This window comes from Anomaloglossus baeobatrachus, chromosome 2 (genome assembly GCF_048569485.1).
Source record: "Anomaloglossus baeobatrachus isolate aAnoBae1 chromosome 2, aAnoBae1.hap1, whole genome shotgun sequence".
In the NCBI taxonomy this organism is placed as follows: domain Eukaryota; kingdom Metazoa; phylum Chordata; class Amphibia; order Anura; family Aromobatidae; genus Anomaloglossus; species Anomaloglossus baeobatrachus.
In genome coordinates, this window is record NC_134354.1 from 68,544,760 (window position 1) to 68,563,322 (window position 18,563).

At 39.8% G+C, this 18,563-nt stretch overlaps 1 protein-coding gene across 7 annotated transcripts in view; it reads left to right on the forward strand.

The window, feature by feature from the left end:
* Positions 1-18,563, forward strand: part of ROBO2 (roundabout guidance receptor 2) — a 1,624,265-nt gene that overhangs the window by 1,531,223 nt on the left and 74,479 nt on the right. For all 7 annotated transcript variants that reach the window (XM_075335083.1, XM_075335084.1, XM_075335077.1 and 4 more), the window contains exon 17: positions 15,072-15,254. In XM_075335083.1, the coding sequence (XP_075191198.1) occupies positions 15,072-15,254 (183 nt within the window). The remainder of the gene's footprint in view (positions 1-15,071; positions 15,255-18,563) is intronic.

Below are 18,563 nucleotides of genomic sequence, written 5' to 3' on the forward strand. Positions count from 1 at the left end.
ACATCTCAAGGCTGCAGGGATAAGGCCAGGACAAGGGGCGCACATCAGGCCCGGCTCTCCTGATACTCCGGAGGTGAAAGGTGTATGCTGCACCACAAAGAAAGGAGTGCTCTGACACAAAGCACCAGGCTGCAGGCTGTGGGCTGTGCTGCACAGAGGAACGCTGCCCATCCTCCCTGCTCCCCCTGCAGCTGTGCCACTGCAAACGGAAAGCACCCGGGATCTGGTAAGAGAGGGGTTAAATATCGGGCACTAACATCCAGAAGGAGACAGGGAGGGGGACTGAAGTGCTTCCAGCGGCAGCCATAGTTTTCAGTGAACTCTCACAGACTCCCCTCCCTGCCACAGAAGAAATAGTGAAACACTGAGCAGCAGCAAGCTCAGCAAACAGGACTGCACGCTGTGTTTACCTGTCACAGGTGGACAGGCCCACCGTCTGAGATACTGTGAGTGAGGGGGGAGCTGAGAGCCCCTGGAGACATTCGGCTGTGAGAGCAGGTCAGGAGATAAACAGGGGGCTGTGGAGGGGGCAGATACATCCCTGCAGGTCTCATCTTATATGGCTGCTGCACAAGGCCTGTAATCTGCAACAGTAAACAGAGGCAGATAAGCCTGAAGTGCATCACAGCTCAACTTGATTAACCCCTACTTCACCAGCACTGACAGTATAGAAGAGGGTGAAAAACAAAAAGAAGTGGGATCAGTCATCTGGCCTGCCTCCTGCCCTTCTGACTGGTCTTTTTCAAGTAACATCTATACACTCTCATACACAGCGTGGAAATAATTGTGAAACAGACAAGTTTACCACACAGATGTAATTAAGCTTATGTTATTGTGACGTCACCACAGTCTCTAAAGAAGCTCCATATTTACAGTTCTTACTATGGATAAATTTGTGGGTAAGAGCAATGCCGCACAACCAAGTAAAGGAATTAGACCGCAAAGACGAAACCAAAATGCACCCCCATCACCAGGGGCTTCCCCTGAGGCAACTACAGACCCACCCCAGGACACTGCTAAGGCCATCACGGATCTCTTGATGCCGGTGATTGATGGGCGGCTGGCAGCCTTCCAGTCTTCATTAGACATTATAGTCACCCAAGTTAATGCCCAGGGTTCAAGGCTAACAGATGTGGAGCAGAGGGTGTCTGACATGGAGGACTCTGTAAAGGAAATTTCAGAGATGCTGGAGAGCAGGAATAAGGACATTGCTGTATTGCTGGACAAGGTAGATGATCTTGAAAACAGGTCCAGACGCAATAATTTAAGGTTGGTGGGCGTCCCTGAATCGGTTCGGCAAGCTGATCTACTGAAACTCACTTCAGAATGGCTACCAGGAGCTTTGAAAATGGATCTAAAGTCGGGGCCAATTGCTATTGAAAGGGCCCACAGAGTGGGCCCACCTCGAAATGATGGTGAGGTCAGACCCAGACAAGTAATTTTTAAGGTCCTGGACTTCCAAGACAAGATCAGATTGCTGACAGCATTTAGAAAAAATCGCTCACTTACCTACAATAACTCTAAACTGCTTTTGTTCCAAGATTACTCAGCAGCCTTGACAACAAGACGCAAAGCCTTCAATCTAGTATGCAAACTATTGGCGGAAAAAAATATTCGCTTCAGTCTACTGTATCCTGCTGTTCTACGCTTCACTACAGGGGGAAAGAATTGGACTTTTGAAGATCCTAAGTTGGCTTTAAATTACCTTCTTCAGGAAAATGGAGCTTCGCCAGCAGTCAACATAGACACTTAAATCGGAGACGTCACGGTGCTACAGTTTTGATGTTCATCCTGTTTTTCCTTTTTTTTTCAGTGTCAGGACTGCCAGAGAGGCAGGTGACATTGCCATTAGATTAAGGTTTTTGTTTAGATGGGAAGGGGTTAGGGGGCTCTGCGTGCGTACCTTTAGTTTAGCTCTCATATGGGTTGTCGCGTTTACTCGCTGGGATGGACGAGGGAACCTAAATAGGTTGTTTATAATTTTACAATTAATTCCTCCTTCTGGAATAGGATAAATGACTAACGCAGAGAGCGCAAATGTGTCCACGATTAAATCGCTGTATTGGTGCTCCTGGAGTGTTAACGGGTTAAACTCTCCTATTAAGAGGCAAAAAGTTTTAAATTATCTACATCGTTTAAATTGCCATATTGTCTTCTTACAGGAAACACACTGGATGAAGGGCAATCACCCATTTCTTCACAGCAGAAAACATGCCGTATGCGCAGAAGCGTCATTTACGAGAAAACAAAGAGGGGTAGCTATATTGATCAATAAGCATATTAGTCATGAAGTTCTGGAGGTTTCAGAGGACCCTATGGGGAGATTATTATTGGTGAAAGTAAAGATAGAGGGCACTATCTACAACTTAGCAAACATATATGCACCAAATATTCCTGATCCACAGTTCAGAGCCAGATTGATCGAAAGTATCACAGGTTGGGATATGACTAATTTAATTGTAGGCGGAGATTTCAATGAGGCTCATGATGGAATTTTAGACAGGTCAAGTCCCCAGCCATCTCCTCTATTGGCGCTCCATAGTGGTTTGCAATATCTCGTCAATCAATTGGGACTAATAGACACATGGCGCATGCAGCACCCAATAGATAAAGACTATACATTTTATTCACATGTCCATGACTTACATACACGGATTGACTATTGGCTACTAAGCCCAGCACTGACGCCACATTTACTTTCCTCCAACATCCTAGACATCTGTATTTCGGATCATGCACCGGTTACTTTTAATTTGTTATTATCTACCACAATACTACGGGAAAGAAGGTGGAGGTTTCCTTCATATTTATATCAATCTGAGGATTTCAAAGCTTCTTTACAAAACTACTGGAGCTTTTATGAGAAGGATAATCACGAGCATAGTGGGGACGCTGGTTTGTATTGGACTGCCTCCAAGGCAGTAGTAAGAGGTCAGATAATATCATATGTCAGCCATAAGAGAAAAAAGCTCCTGGAACAAACTATATCAGCACAAAAACTTCTCACGCAGGCATATAAAGATTTTAAAAATAACAACACGGATGCGACAAAACAACATTTCTTAGAGGCCAAGGAGGCGGCGGACACCTTGGCCCATGAGATGGCACTTAGTAACCTGGACTATCAGAAACATAAATACTTTAAATGGGGCAACAAACCTGGGAAATTACTAGCTTCTTTAACCAAACCCTTTAGAACCACCACTAGAATCCACAAAATTAAAAAGAAAGATGGTACCATGGTAACAAAAGATGAGGAAATAGTGGAGGAGTTCAGGGCATTCTTTGGCTCGCTGTATGAGGTGGAACCGAGGGAGGTTGACGGGGAAGCTGATTTTATCCATGGTACCGTAGCGCCCATCTTGACAGAGGAACAAAGAGTAGTACTAAACGCCCCTATAAATATTTCAGAAATAGTAAAAACTATTGGCACTCTTAAACTAGCCAAAAGCCCAGGGCCCGACGGATTTAGTAACGAATATTATAAGATCTTGGGAGCCTCTTTCGGTCCTCATCTATGTGCAGTCTATAATAAGATAGTCACAGATAGAATAATTCCCGACAGGTTCAATGAGGCAAACATTATAGTATTACCTAAGCCAGGAAAAGACCCACTACAGGTGGAGGGATACAGACCCATCTCATTACTCAACTCTGATTTTAAAATCTTTACTAAAATACTAGCTGGTAGATTACAACAAGTGATTCCAGATCTTATTCTGCCCTTCCAAACGGGATTCGTGCACGGGAAATCCATCACCTATAACATCAGGACAGCTATTGGGGCTATCTCTTATAGTAGGAAGCATAGATGTACCAAACATATAGTAGTTAGCCTTGATGCGGACAAGGCCTTTGACAGGGTCTCTTGGGCCTATTTACATAATCTTTTGGCATGTCGCCAGGTGGGATCCTGGTTTTGCGAAGCAGTCAAGATGATATACACAGAACCCAAATCCAGACTATCTATAAATAATACATTCTCTGAGCCATTTGAGGTACAGAGGGGAACGAGGCAGGGGTGTCCCTTGTCACCTTTATTGTTTAATTTGGCTCTGGACCCAATGTTGAGGACCCTACATAATTTAGCAATATTTCAGGGCATGAGAGTCGGTGGGACAACAATTAAACTTTTGAACTTTTGGCTTTTGCCGATGATATATTATTGTTTATTGCCAATCCCTCTCAAGCGATTCCAGAGATAATGAACACATTGAATAATTTTGGAAAGGCCTCAGGCTTCAGGGTAAATTACAAAAAAACTGAGGCATTGGCAATGTACAAATCGGGTAAAATTGATAACAACTTATTTCCCTTCCAGTGGTGTACCAGGTCCATTAAATATTTGGGGATTCAGCTCCCAGCAAACCCCTTGTTACTATATCAAATTAATTATAAGCCTCTTATAAATTCATTAATACATCTACTCCAATCTTGGAAACATGTGAAAATATCCTTTTCGGGCCGATGTCACTTAATTAAAATGGTAGCATTCCCCAAAATAATGTTCTTATTTCAGACTCTCCCGTTGCTTCTACGCAAATCAGATATTAAGCTACTAAATTCATCCTTTGGAAAATTAATTTGGGGGCACAAGGGGCGTACTAGGATCAGCTTAATCAAGCTTCAATTACCAAAAGGGGCAGGGGGCATAAATCTTCCAGATCTGGGCAGATATAATCTAGCAGCAAATTTTAGATATGTGGTGGACTGGGTGCGAGGAGTATCTCACTTTGCCAATGTACAATTGGAACAACAGCTATGTTCACAAGTCTCGTTAACAGCATTGCTGCATTTAGGGAACGAGGAAATACCGAGTGAGGTTAGGGATCATCCAACACTATGGCATACTATACAAACGTGGAGGAAGGTGAGGAAACTTGGTAAAACTAACACTTCAAGTTCCCCATTTCAACCCTTTATTGGAAATCCGAGATTCCTCCAGGGTCGCCCTCCGAGGATTTATGAAACATTGTCAATGCAGGGTTGTGCTTATGCTGCAGATCTAATGGAGCCTGATTGGTCGTTGCTTTCTTACGAGAAGGCGGCACACCGATTTCCAGCTTTTGTGGGTCAGCCTTTTCTTTTTCTTCAGGCGCGTAGCTTGGCACAAAAATATCTTGTTGACAAGCCAAAGGGAGATCTTGGAGGAAGTGTGGATAACTTTCTTAGGAGGGCAAGAAGCCAGGCGTCCTCGACTAGTCAGGTTTATTCAATGTTGCGTACAGTTTGGACATGGGAGGGGAAAACAACAGGTCCAGCAAAATGGAAGGTAGACATGCCAGAGTTCGAGGTAAAGGATTTTTTACAAGCCACGCTGTTGCAACGTAAATTTCTGTCGTCCAGTAGCTACACAGATATGGCCTTGATGATTCTACATAGAGCATATATTACTCCAAAAATTCAATCAAAAATGGACACAAATGCCTTATACTCTTGTTCTAAATGTGGCATAAGAGACACTGACCTGTTTCACCACTTATGGGACTGTGTTCAGATACAGGGAGTATGGAGAAGCGTTCACTCAGTCTTACAAAACACATACAATATTCAGTTTGCTCTGACACCACAGTGGGCGATTTTTAACATGTTGGAGGAGGCTTAACAAAGTCTTCCGAGAGGTACCAGGGCAATGTTAACTATTTGGGCCTCGGCCACTAGGAAAAGTATCCTACATCTCTGGGTAAATCCTGAAGCACCCTCTCTAGCGTTTATCCAAACAAAACTAATGTTCATATTCAAAATGGACTGGCTGGATGCACTGTCGAATAAGGAGAAGTTGACTAAGCGTTTCTTTGAAACATGGTCTTTATTTATACCTAACTTGGCTACAGTGCTTAAGGATAGACTTAAATCTCAGTTTGGACAGACCTCTTGGTACCTTCTTGAACTGCTCAATGGACACATACCAATTACATAAGTTACCATTTTAAGTTGCTTCTGGTCGCACGCAGAGCGGGGGGAGGGGTGGGCGGGACTGTTTTGATTATAATGTCATCAATGAAATGCTCTTTGTATAAGAGCAGATTGTAAAAGAAATTCGGTTAAAATTCAATAAAAAGATGTTTAAAAAAAAAAAAATGAGCAATATCCAGGAATTCAGATAGTCAAGTTATTAACCTGGTATTGTCTGAAAGGGAACAATCTCACCCAATTGCTGGTGTCTTGTCTCCCAAGCGGTCAGTTCGTCCTCATATTCGGCGTTTTCCAAAAGACCCTCACCAAACAGCTCTAGGACCCCTTATGAATGGACTCACTGTCCTCTCCCAGAGTCTCCTTCTCCCAGGGATTGTTCCCTTTCAGACAATACCAGGTTAATAACTTGACTATCTGAATTCCTGGATATTGCTAATTTTTTAACTGGATGTGAGGAATATTGTTCCTCCTGACCAAACACCTGTGGGTGTCATGGTCACTAAAAAACCTCCTGTTATCAACTGGAGGGTAGTATTGGATGTGATTAACACTGCTGCCGATTTGTGAACAGGGTCTGAGTAGGCAGTTGTGTGAAAAATCTTGGCCATCTCGGTTAAATAAATATTTATATCTGCCAGCACCAATTGATATTTAGGTATTATTGCATGTCTACAGGGTATGCTAGTCCCCCTATTTTTATGGAGGATCTTGCAATTCATTTAACCCTTAAGCTGAATATTTTTTATGCATAGGCAAGGTGATCCTTCCCTATTTTTAGAGGAACTAATAAAAGTTATTTTTTAGGTATTATTGCTGTATTTCGTGTCTGCTCGCACCATAGCTGCCTTTTTTATTTGGTGTCTGCTCGCACCATAGCTGCCTTTTTTATTTGGTCTCTGCTCGCACTTTAGCTGCCTTTTTTATTTGGTGTCTGCTCGCAACCATAGCTGCCTTTTTTATTTGGTATCTGCTCGCACCATAGCTGCCTTTTTTGTTTGTTGTCTGCTCGCACCATAGCTGCCTTTTTTATTTGGTGTCTGCTCGCACCATGGCTTCCTTTTTTATTTGGTTTCTCCTCGCACCATACCTTCCTTATTTATTTGGTGTCTGTTCGCACCATACCTTCCTTTTTTATTTGGTGTCTGCTCGCATTCTAGCTGCCTTTTTTATTTGGTCTCTGCTCGCACTCTAGCTGCCTTTTTTATTTGGTGTCTGCTCGTACCATAGCTGCCTTTTTTATTTGGTCTCTGCTCGCACTCTAGCTGCCTTTTTTATTTGGTCTCTGCTCGCACTCTAGCTGCCTTTTTTTATTTGATCTCTGCTCGGACTCTAGCTGCCTTTTTTATTTGGTCTCTGCTCGCACTCTAGCTGCCTTTTTTATTTGGTCTCTGCTCGCACTCTACTGCCTTTTTTTTTCTTGGTCTCTGCTCGCACCATACCTTCCTTTTTTATTTGGTGTCTGCTCGCACCATAGCTGCCTTTTTTATTTGGTGTCTGCTCGCACCATAGCTGCCTTTTTTATTTGGTCTCTGCTCGCACTCTACTGCCTTTTTTATTTGGTGTCTGCTCGCACCATAGCTGCCTTTTTTATTTGGTGTCTGCTTGCACCATAGCTGCATTTTTTATTTGGTGTCTGCTCGCACCATAGCTGCCTTTTTTATTTGTTGTCTGCTGGCACCATAGCTGCCTTTTTTATTTGGTCTCTGCTCGCACTCTACTGCCTTTTTTTTTCTTGGTCTCTGCTCGCACCATAGCTGCCTTTTTTATTTGGTGTCTGCTTGCACCGTATCTGCCTTTTTAATTTGGTCTCTGCACGCACTCTAGCTGCCTTTTTTTTTTCTTGGTCTCTGCTCGCACCATAGCTGCCTTTTTTATTTGGTGTCTGCTTGCACCGTAGCTGCCTTTTTTATTTGGTCTCTGCTCGCACTCTAGCTGCCTTTTTTATTTGGTGTCTGCTCGCACCGTAGCTGCTTTTTTTATTTGGTCTCTGCTCGTACCATAGCTTCCTTTTGTATTTGGTCTCTGCTCGCACCGTAGCTGCCTTTTGTATTTACAGTTGCTACAAACATACAGAATCCTTCATCACCGTATATATAATACACACATGCATGTAGCCAGCTGTTCTGGCTCCTCTGCAGCCCATTACATCACACCGTACACTCTGCCAAATTGAGTTAAAGAGTTTCTGCAGTAAACACCAGATAAAAGAACAAGTATATTGGACATAAAAAGAACGCCGGCCCAAAGGAGCCATCTTTTCCAGATAATTATGCTCAAGATGGCAGCTAATTGTTTCCTTAACGATCTCAGTGTCCCTGCCTCAACAATCATTTTATGACACCTTCTTTTATGTCATTAATACTCCGAGCATTGAAAGCAATTATGCCGCTCTTATATCGTATATATTCCTTTTGGATTTTTTCTTCATTAAGTCGGTGGAGTTGTGGGCTAGATGAAATAGCACCTATGGGTCACATTGACTGATGAGAGGGTTTTACTGTTTGCTTTGTAAAAAAATGTAATTGGACTCCTTATTAACCCCCTTTGTCTTTTCTATATTGTAGTATAACACATATTGATCGCCAAATACAAACAGCCCCGGAAAAATCATTACTAGTTCAGGATCAGCGCCTCATTTATATCGCTAATAAAATATATCTATTCTGTTCTAATAAAATAGATAATTAGAGTATTGAATGGAAATGCAAACACACGGTTGGGGAATATATAAGTACAGATCAAATCATCTCAAGGTTAACCGATTGTGCAAACTTGTATGTTATATTTCTTTCTATCGTGTTTTATGCGGCCTGAATGTTATTAGATCGTGCTGATGGTGAAGATTATTACATTGAAGCGGATCAATCAGCAGATTTCACAAGACAGTATTATATAAATCTCTTAGACCTGATGAGGCTGGTGTACTTACTTTGAGAATCCATGTCAGAAAACTTGTATAAATTTGAAAATAAAAATGATTAGGGATGATCGAATACCTCAAATATTCGGCTTCGCAAATACTTTCCGAATAGGTCGCCGCTATTCAACTGTTCGCGAATATTCGGTGCGCAATGTAAGTCTATGGGAAACCCGAATAACAACTATTCGGAACTATTCGGGCTTCCCATAGACTTACATTGCGCGTCGAATATTCGCATAGTGGCGAGTTATTCGTCGAATATTCGTGAATACGAATATTTGTGGTATTCGATCATCCCTAAAAATGATCATTTTATGAATTGAGGTAAAGAATGAAAGAACTCATAAGTAGAAATGAATACGATCTCCATTTACCCCACCTGACAGCTGTAGCTTGTACTGGGCAGTGTTAGATCTCAGCAGCAAAAGTAAGGAGAACCCTGAGGAACTATCAATTAGGCTATGTGGGCGGAGATTGAGTTTAAAGGGGTTGTTTACTACTAGGTCAACCCTTCTAATTCCACATATTTCCCCCAGGTAAAGTAACAAAGCATTTACTCACCTTCTTGGCCGACGGGGGTCCATTGGTGCCAGGACTCATATGGTGCTGTGACATCACTTGATCTCAATGACCAATCAGCATCTGGTTTTGTTTCACTGCCTTTGGACAAACAAGTTAATTAACAGGAAGAGAGCACCATTGCCGCCGCTCCTGTGTCCAAAGGCAGGGAGACAGAAGCTAGCGCTGATTGAACGTGGGGCTTGCATGATATCAGAGTGCCACCTGCCACGTGAGCCTCGGCACCGGTGGAACCATGCCAGCTATGGAGGTAGTGGACAACCCCATTAAGCTTTCACTGAAGATATTCATAGTAAGTACACAAGCCTCATCAGGTCTAATGAATCTGGTGATGAATCCACTTTAAACTGCAGCAAGATATCTGAAATAACAAAAAAATATAAGTGCCACTTCCAACAAACACTTTTGGACGGTGCTATTGGACTATATTTATGAGCAACCAACACTTGACAGCTGAATCCTATCATGTGACAGCTGCACTAAAGTCATCATCAGCACTCATTGATGGGAGCCATGATGGCAGTAGTACAGCATGTGACCAAGAAGTCTACTGATTGGCTGCAACAGTCATGTTTCGTCATCCAAGAAAAAAGAGTTGCGTATTATTATTTTTTTGTTTGTTTTTTTTGCATTATAGCATCTGCTATATTAGATGTAAGAATATTCACCAATAATATTCCTCAATATTATATTACATGGCTGAATGATCCCCAATACTATTCCCCAATGCTATATTGTCACACGGAGTTTTGCACAAACTTCGTTGACTGTCTTTACGGGATTGATCTCTGTTCAGATTGTGGATTCTGACATTCTGCCCTATGGTTTCTTTGGTGTCCGTGATCAACACAGGCAAACATGGGCATCAGCCTGCTGTGTGCTGATTCATAGGCAGGCTAGCAAGAGTTAATCTCTGCTAGTCTCCTTGCTCCTTTAATCATATGTTGTGAGGTGACCTCTCACGTCTGCTCCTCTCCTATTTATACTGTTGGAATCCTTCTACCCATGCCAGCTATAGTTTATTCTGTGTTGGTCTGTGAGGTGTGGTATCCCAGACTCTCTGAATCTCTTATTGTCTTATCCTGTTTGTGTGTGCTGTGTGACAGAGTTATTGGGTTTTCCCTTGTTTCTCTTTATCTCTGGTTTCAACACACTCCTTTCCTGTTCCTCCCTGAGGGAAGAAGGAGGGGGAATTAGAGAAGGAGGGGGAATTAGATCAGGACTAGTCAGGAGCATGACTAGGAAGGAGACTCAGGCCTCTCCACCATTATGAGTATCCCTGAGGCTAGGGATAGCGTGGGGTACCTTAGCTCGAGACTGCGCTATCCCAAAGTCTTCATAAGATATTACATGTATGAATATTCCCCGATAATATTGCCCAATGCTATATTACATGTATGAATATTCCTCAATAATATTCCCCAATGCTATATTACATGGATAAATATTACCTAATAATATTTCCCAATAATATATTACATGTAAGAATTTTCCCCAATAATATTCCCCCATGCTATTTTACATGTATGAATATTCCCAAATGCTATATTACATGGATGAATATTACCCAATAATATTCCCCAATGCAATATTACATGAATAAATATTCTCCTCTAATATTCCCCAATGCTACAGTATATTACATGAATGGATATTCTCCTCTAATATTCCCCAATGTTATATTACATGTATGAATTTTCCCCAATAATATTCCCCAATAATATATTACATGTAAGAATTTTCCCAAATAATATTCCCCCATGCTATTTTACATGTATGAATATTCCAAAATGCTATATTACATGGATGAATATTCTCCTCTAATATCCCCAATGCTATATTACATGAATGAATATTCCCCAATGCTATATTACATGTATGAATATTCTCCTCTAATATCCCCAATGCTATATTACATGGATGAATATTCTCCTCTAATATTCCCCAATGCTATATTACATGTATGAATATTCCCCAATGCTATATTACATGGATGAATATTCTCCTCTAATATCCCCAATGCTATATTACATGAATGAATATTCTCCTCTAATATCCCCAATGCTATATTACATGAATGAATATTCTCCTCTAATATTTCCCAATGCTATATTACATGTATGAATATTCCCCAATGCTATATTACATGAATGAATGTTCTCTAATATTCCCCAATGCTATATTACATGTATGAATATTCCCCAATGCTATATTACATGTATGAATGTTCTCCTCTAATATTTCCCAATGCTATATTACATGAATGAATATTCTCCTCTAATATCCCCAATGCTATATTACATGAATGAATATTCTTCTCTAATATCCCTAATGCTATATTACATGAATGAATATTCTCCTCTAATATCCCCAATGCTATATTACATGAATGAATATTCTCCTCTAATATTTCCCAATGCTATATTACATGTATGAATATTCCCCAATGCTATATTACATGAATGAATGTTCTCTAATATTCCCCAATGCTATAGTACATGTATGAATATTCCCCAATGCTATATTACATGTATGAATATTCTCCTCTAATATTCCCAATGCTATATTACATGGATGAATATTCTCCTCTAATATCCCCAATGCTATATTACATGAATGAATATTCTCCTCTAATATTCCCCAATGCTATATTACATGTATGAATATTCTCCTCTAATATCCCCAATGCTATATTACATGAATGAATATTCTCCTCTAATATTTCCCAATGCTATATTGCATGTATGAATATTCCCCAATGCTATATTACATGAATGAATGTTCTCTAATATTCCCCAATGCTATATTACATGAATGAATGTTCTCTAATATTCCCCAATGCTATATTACATGAATGAATATTCTCCTCTAATATCCCCAATGCTATATTACATGAATGAATATTCTTCTCTAATATCCCCAATGCTATATTACATGAATGAATATTCTCCTCTAATATTCCCCAATGCTATATTACATGTATGAATATCCTCCTCTAATATCCCCAATGCTATATTACATGAATGAATGTTCTCTAATATTTCCCAATGCTATATTACATGAATGAATGTTCTCCTCTAATATTCCCCAATGCTATATTACACGTATGAATATTCCCCAATGCTATATTACATGAATGAATGTTCTCCTCTAATATTCCCCAATGCTATATTACATGTATGAATATTCCCCAATGCTATATTACATGTATGAATATTCCCCAATGCTATATTACATGTATGAATATTCCCCAATTTGGATTTTTTAAGGTGAGCAATAAAAAAATTCAATCATGTCTTCAGCATCACTTTCATGTCTACCATTCATCTATACCTCGACCTCTATATTAGGTGTAATGGCCCATGAAGACATTACTTCTCTCTTGCTTGCACCACTAACAGTTTATGAATCCATAGTTGTATCTCACACATTAATTTAGTCCAAATTACACTTGCGCAGTTAAAATTGTACTCGCCGATACATAGCACTTAGGTTTGCATTTTTATAGCATAAATTGCAATAAGATCGGTTGATTCAGACTTGCAAACTTTCACGGTATTAATTGCAGTTGATTTGGATGTGACTAATTAATTTTTGCTCCAGCAAATTAGTTTTATTCTTCATTAGTCTCCTGTAGGAGGAAGACATTGTATATCATTACATCTTTGTCTGCAGACACAATGGCGAGATGCAGGTCACCCTCATGGCTTGTCTTCCATCTAATTAGTGGATCTGACAGTATTGTTACTGTAACACCTGCTTTCACAGACCTTCCAGTACAAACATACCTGTGGCTTCTTGTATATATTATCCGCCGGAGTATTCGATTTTTAGGACCGCCACTACGAAGTATCATCCAGTAAATTGTTATTACCTTTTTAACCAGGATTCTGGACACAAATTTCTGGAATTATGGTCAATTCAGTCCATTTCCTATGAGTTGTTGGTCAATGGTAATCAGTGGGGTAAAAATATTATATATTTATTAATAAATTCATTCCTGAACCTATATAGCCCTCTTGTCCTAGAAAATAGTGACGAAATAGCCTAGCCCTTTATTTATTTTTATGTGTGCAATCATTATTTATTATGTCAATTTTGCACCTTGAGCCAAATTCTTGGCCAAGTATACAAACACAAGAGCACAAAGTGCCTATATGCCAAACATATACTCTAACACACACATATATAGTGTAAGCGAAATATACTCCTTGTATGCCACTGGAACTCCAAATTAGTAAGGTTTGTTTTACAAGTGTTGAGAAATCAGTGCAGCACACAATCTTTGTGATATACTGAAAGTTTCTGCTTTATTACATCATTATGACCAGTTTATGTAGTATCTCAAACAAAGAAATAACTCTTCAGAACTATGCACCAATAAGAACCACAGGGGTGTGTATAGAAATGTGAAACTTCCCCGCCCATCAGTATTAGTTGAGCCCTTTGACATCATTCAGTTATAATATTTTCCTTACCTTTGCTCTTAGCTCCTTATATCCTAGACATGATGAATGATGTAACCAACTTAAAAATAAATATATGATTTTGTAATATTATGTCAGGAGATGTTAATGCTGCATCTCACAATATGTAGCCACCCAGAGGTTATAATGTGAATTGTAGCCAACCAAGGATTCTGCCAGGCTGTCAGGAATTATGAGGTTGCAAACATCTATACAACACAAATACTTACACATAGAAACACACCACATACAGTGTAATTGTATTTGTAATACCTTCTATTAATTAAAAAGGTATTAGTTATGCTAGGTATAGGAAAATTCCAAGCAAACGGCGAAAGGGAAGGGAAACCCTGTGTCTAGGGAAGGGGGAGATGGTAACCACTGACCAAACCTACCACTGGCCCCTGGTTTCCCTCATCAACCTAAATAGGTTCCACTTTTATGCGCCGAGCAAGATACCTGGCTGACCCTAATATAGGCCCTAGATTTGGAATGTATGGCATGAGCGCTAAGTCAGCCCCACTAAGCTCTAAAGAATATACAGGAGAAAGTAAACAAATTACTTGTCTCCAGATAACTCAAGGAGAGGAGCTGCAACACCAACAAAGTTTCTCTAGATGAATACTAGCCAACCATTTGCACTCAAGAAATGTAAAAGGTTTTTATTAAACCTATCACCAGCAGAAAGCAAGAGGGAATGAGAGCATTAAAATACACTAAGGGAAGTGAGGAAATCTGCAGGGTCCTAAAGATAAAGGGATAAACCCCAAGCAGGGAAAAAGGGAGCAGCTTGTGTAGCCAAACACTGCGACCTTCTACAGTCGGAAACTACAGGACTGTCTGTCAAGTGTGACACACCCTTGAGAGTATTACCAAAGGGCCTAGTGTGGGGTATTAAAAAAAAAAATCTATGTTCACCTCCCTCCACTGCTCCCCTACAATCGCACTGTGTCCTCTGCTTATGATGGGGCACCAACAACTGGAGGAGTAATCAAATGACTGCTGCAGCCAATCAGCAGCTTCTCATTTGTCCAAGCTTCTTAAAGTAGAGGAAAACCCTTAAATTGCACTAGTGATAGCACCATAAGTCCAACTGCAACTGAGGACAGAAGCAAACAACAGATCTGGGACCTCTCCAACATTACAATATATCATTACATTTTTACATTTTGTTTTTCATTTTTATACAGGAAATCGCAATGAAGTTTTAATCACAGAGAATAACAACAGCATCACCGAACAGATCACTGATGTCGTAAAGCAGCCGGCCTTCATCGCGGGAATTGGTGGAGCATGCTGGGTAATTCTTATGGGATTCAGCATATGGCTGTACTGGCGCAGAAAGAAGAGGAAGGGACTTAGCAACTACGCCGGTAAGACATGGCCCACAGCATCAGCGCCGTCTGTATTCCAGGAATAGGAGGCAATGACCATGAATGATGGTGACTCGGTACCCAACAAAGTCTTCTAGCCAGCAGTGATCCTAATGCAACAGCAGAGCTGGTGGCTCACCATGATGCACTTAAAATATTAGATATGTTTGTGGAGGAAACGAACGATTGAAAGAGCGTCCCAAATATTATCCTAAATCTTCCCCTTGGTGCTAAGACAGCAGAACACTTACATTATTGTTCATCATTTTGCCCCCTAGAAGCTGCAGAACATCTTACATAGTATCGGCATACTTCTGTAGCCCAGGGAGGAATAGAATACATACAACCTATACTTATTGCTATAGCAGATAAAAGCAATAAGAATTTTCTGGGATCACTTCTATGTATGAAGAATAAGCAGAAAAATGGCGGGGGGTAGATAGAATTTTTATCTTTGGATTATAATGTTTCACATATTGTTTGATACCACTGCTGCTTCATAGATGGATGGATGGATAGATATTGGGTAGATAAATAGATAGATAGATAGATATTGGCTAGATAGAAAGATAAATAGCTAGATAGATAGATAGATAGATATTGGATAGATAGATAGATATTGGATAGATAGATAGATAGATAGATAGATATTGGATAGATAGATAGATAGAGGGATAGATAGATAGATAGATAGATATTGGATAGATAGATAGATAGTTATTGGAGAAACGCATAGATATTGGAGAGAGAGATAGATAGATATTGGATGGATAGATACTTGTAGTTAGATAGATAGATATTGGCTAGATAGATATTGGATAGATACATATTAGATAGATAGATAGATAGATAGATAGAGGGATAGATAGATAGATAGATATGGGGTAGATGGATGGATAGATAGATAGATATGGGATAGATGGATAGATAGATAGATGTATATATGGATACATAGAAAAATAGATGTATAGATATGTAATAGGTGATAGATATAATAGGTTGTGTCTCGCCGTTCTCCAGTAGGCTCCGTCCCCTCATTATTCTCCCACCAGGAGGACTCTGACCCAGATAATTCCTGCCGTCCTGGCTTCTTGTAGGCGGTTGCACTAGTTCCCGGTACATAAGAAGCTTGCGCTTCTCCAGGACCAGGGAATTTGATAGATCTTTTCAGAGCAGAAGATCAAATGGATAAGATGTTAGATCAAACCAATAGTACTTCAAAGCAGGATCCAGCGCGGGATATTGTGGCACGGCTTCTCTTGAGATACGATCATGTCAGATGTTTGAACTCTCCAGACGGTGAATATTAATGGTTGGAATTATGGAAATTTCAGGGAAACAAAGGCAGGAGAAATATAAGAAGGAGGGCCTGAGAATGGTGCTACAATTTGTTCCTGGAATGAGGAATTAGGTGAAAATGGAAAATATGAGATATGACACGATATCTTTTCAAGATCTCATTACAGCCGTTTTGTTAGGATCACTTCTATACCTGGTTTCATTAAGTGATACCCTTTAAAATGTATTAAAAATGAAGTTGAAATCAGAATGCCACAAGGCCTGTGACTACACAAGGCTCCTGCCATGTTTGCTTTAGTTAATACTTGTTATTGTATCACCCAATACATTTCTGCAGCATTTTTTTAAGAACTGTTGTTATTTTTCTTTTATCTCTCTTTTTTTAATAAATTGACAGCTGGGTGTCACCTTCTCCTTGTCAAAGGGGCGTGCACTTTAACAGCGAGCAACAGTGAATGTCAGTGCAGTGTATATATAGACACATATACAACTGGTAAAATCCAATTGCCAATTTATCCATACATTTTTAAGAGGAATAACAAAGGAATGTGACTTCTAAGAAATGATCCAGAAGATCCAGAATTGTTATATTAAGTGGAATATATTTATATATAAAACAGATTCCCTGGATATATATATATATATATATATATATATATATATATATATATATATATACACATATATATTGTATATATAAAGCTGATATGTGAGAATACTTTGTTGAGATAGATAGATAGATAGATAGACAGATAAATAGATAGGTGGTTGGATACATGGATAGATGAATACATGAATGGATGGATGGACAGATCGATGGATGGATGGATGGATGAATAGATAGATAGATGGATGGATGGAAGATGGAAAGATCAAAGGATGAATGGATATATAGATGGATGGATGGATGGATGGATGTATTGATAAATAGATAGATAGATAGACAGATGGATAGACAGATGGAAAGATCAATGGATGGATAGATAGAGAGATAGATAGAGGGATGGATAGATAGATGGATGGATGCACAGATAGATAGATCAATCAATAGATGGATGGACGGATGGATGGATGGATAGATAAATGGATGGATGGATGGATGGATGGATGGATGGATAAATGGATGGATGGATGGATGGATGGATGGATGGATGGATGGATAGATGAATGGATGGATGGATGGATGGATGGATGGATGGATGGATAGATAGATAAATGGATGGATAGATAGAGAGAGATAGATAGATAGATGGATGGATGCACAGATAGATAGATCAATCAATGGATGGATAGATGGATGGACGGATGGATAGATGGATAGATAAATGGATGGATGGATGGATGAATGGATGGATGGATGGATGGATAGATGGATGGATGGATGGATAGATGGATGGATAGATAAATGGATGGATGGATGAATGGATGGATGGATGGATGGATGGATGGATGGATGGATAGATAAATGGATGGATGGATGAATGGATCGATGGATGGATAGATAAATGGATGGATGGATGGATGGATGGATAGAGGGATGGATGGATGGATGGATAGATAGATAGTGCACATTAAATTGGTCTGTTTTCTTCCAAAACCATTATCGCACCTGTCTGCAGCTTATTAGTGGTATTGCAGCTCAGCTCCATTCACTTCAGTGTCACACAATATTCCTGGATAGCTGTGGCTGTATTTTTCGTACAGACCTGCAGTCACAAAATCAGCCTCTAGGGGGCAAACTGCTAGAATCCTGGTCTAATGCAAAGAATTCTCCAAATAATTAGATCCCGGTTTTCTTTACAACATATTTACACTTAATGTGCAATCAATTGATCAAAGCCTATAATTGTGTATTGCCTTTTATACAAAGAAATCTATGATAACCTCAGATGTTAATTTATGCGCACAATGTGATAATTAATGATTCATAATTTCCTAAACCATCACTGCTGCCATGTTTAGACTATGTTGGGCTACCTTGTGCTTGTACGGATGTAGCAGAGCTGATTT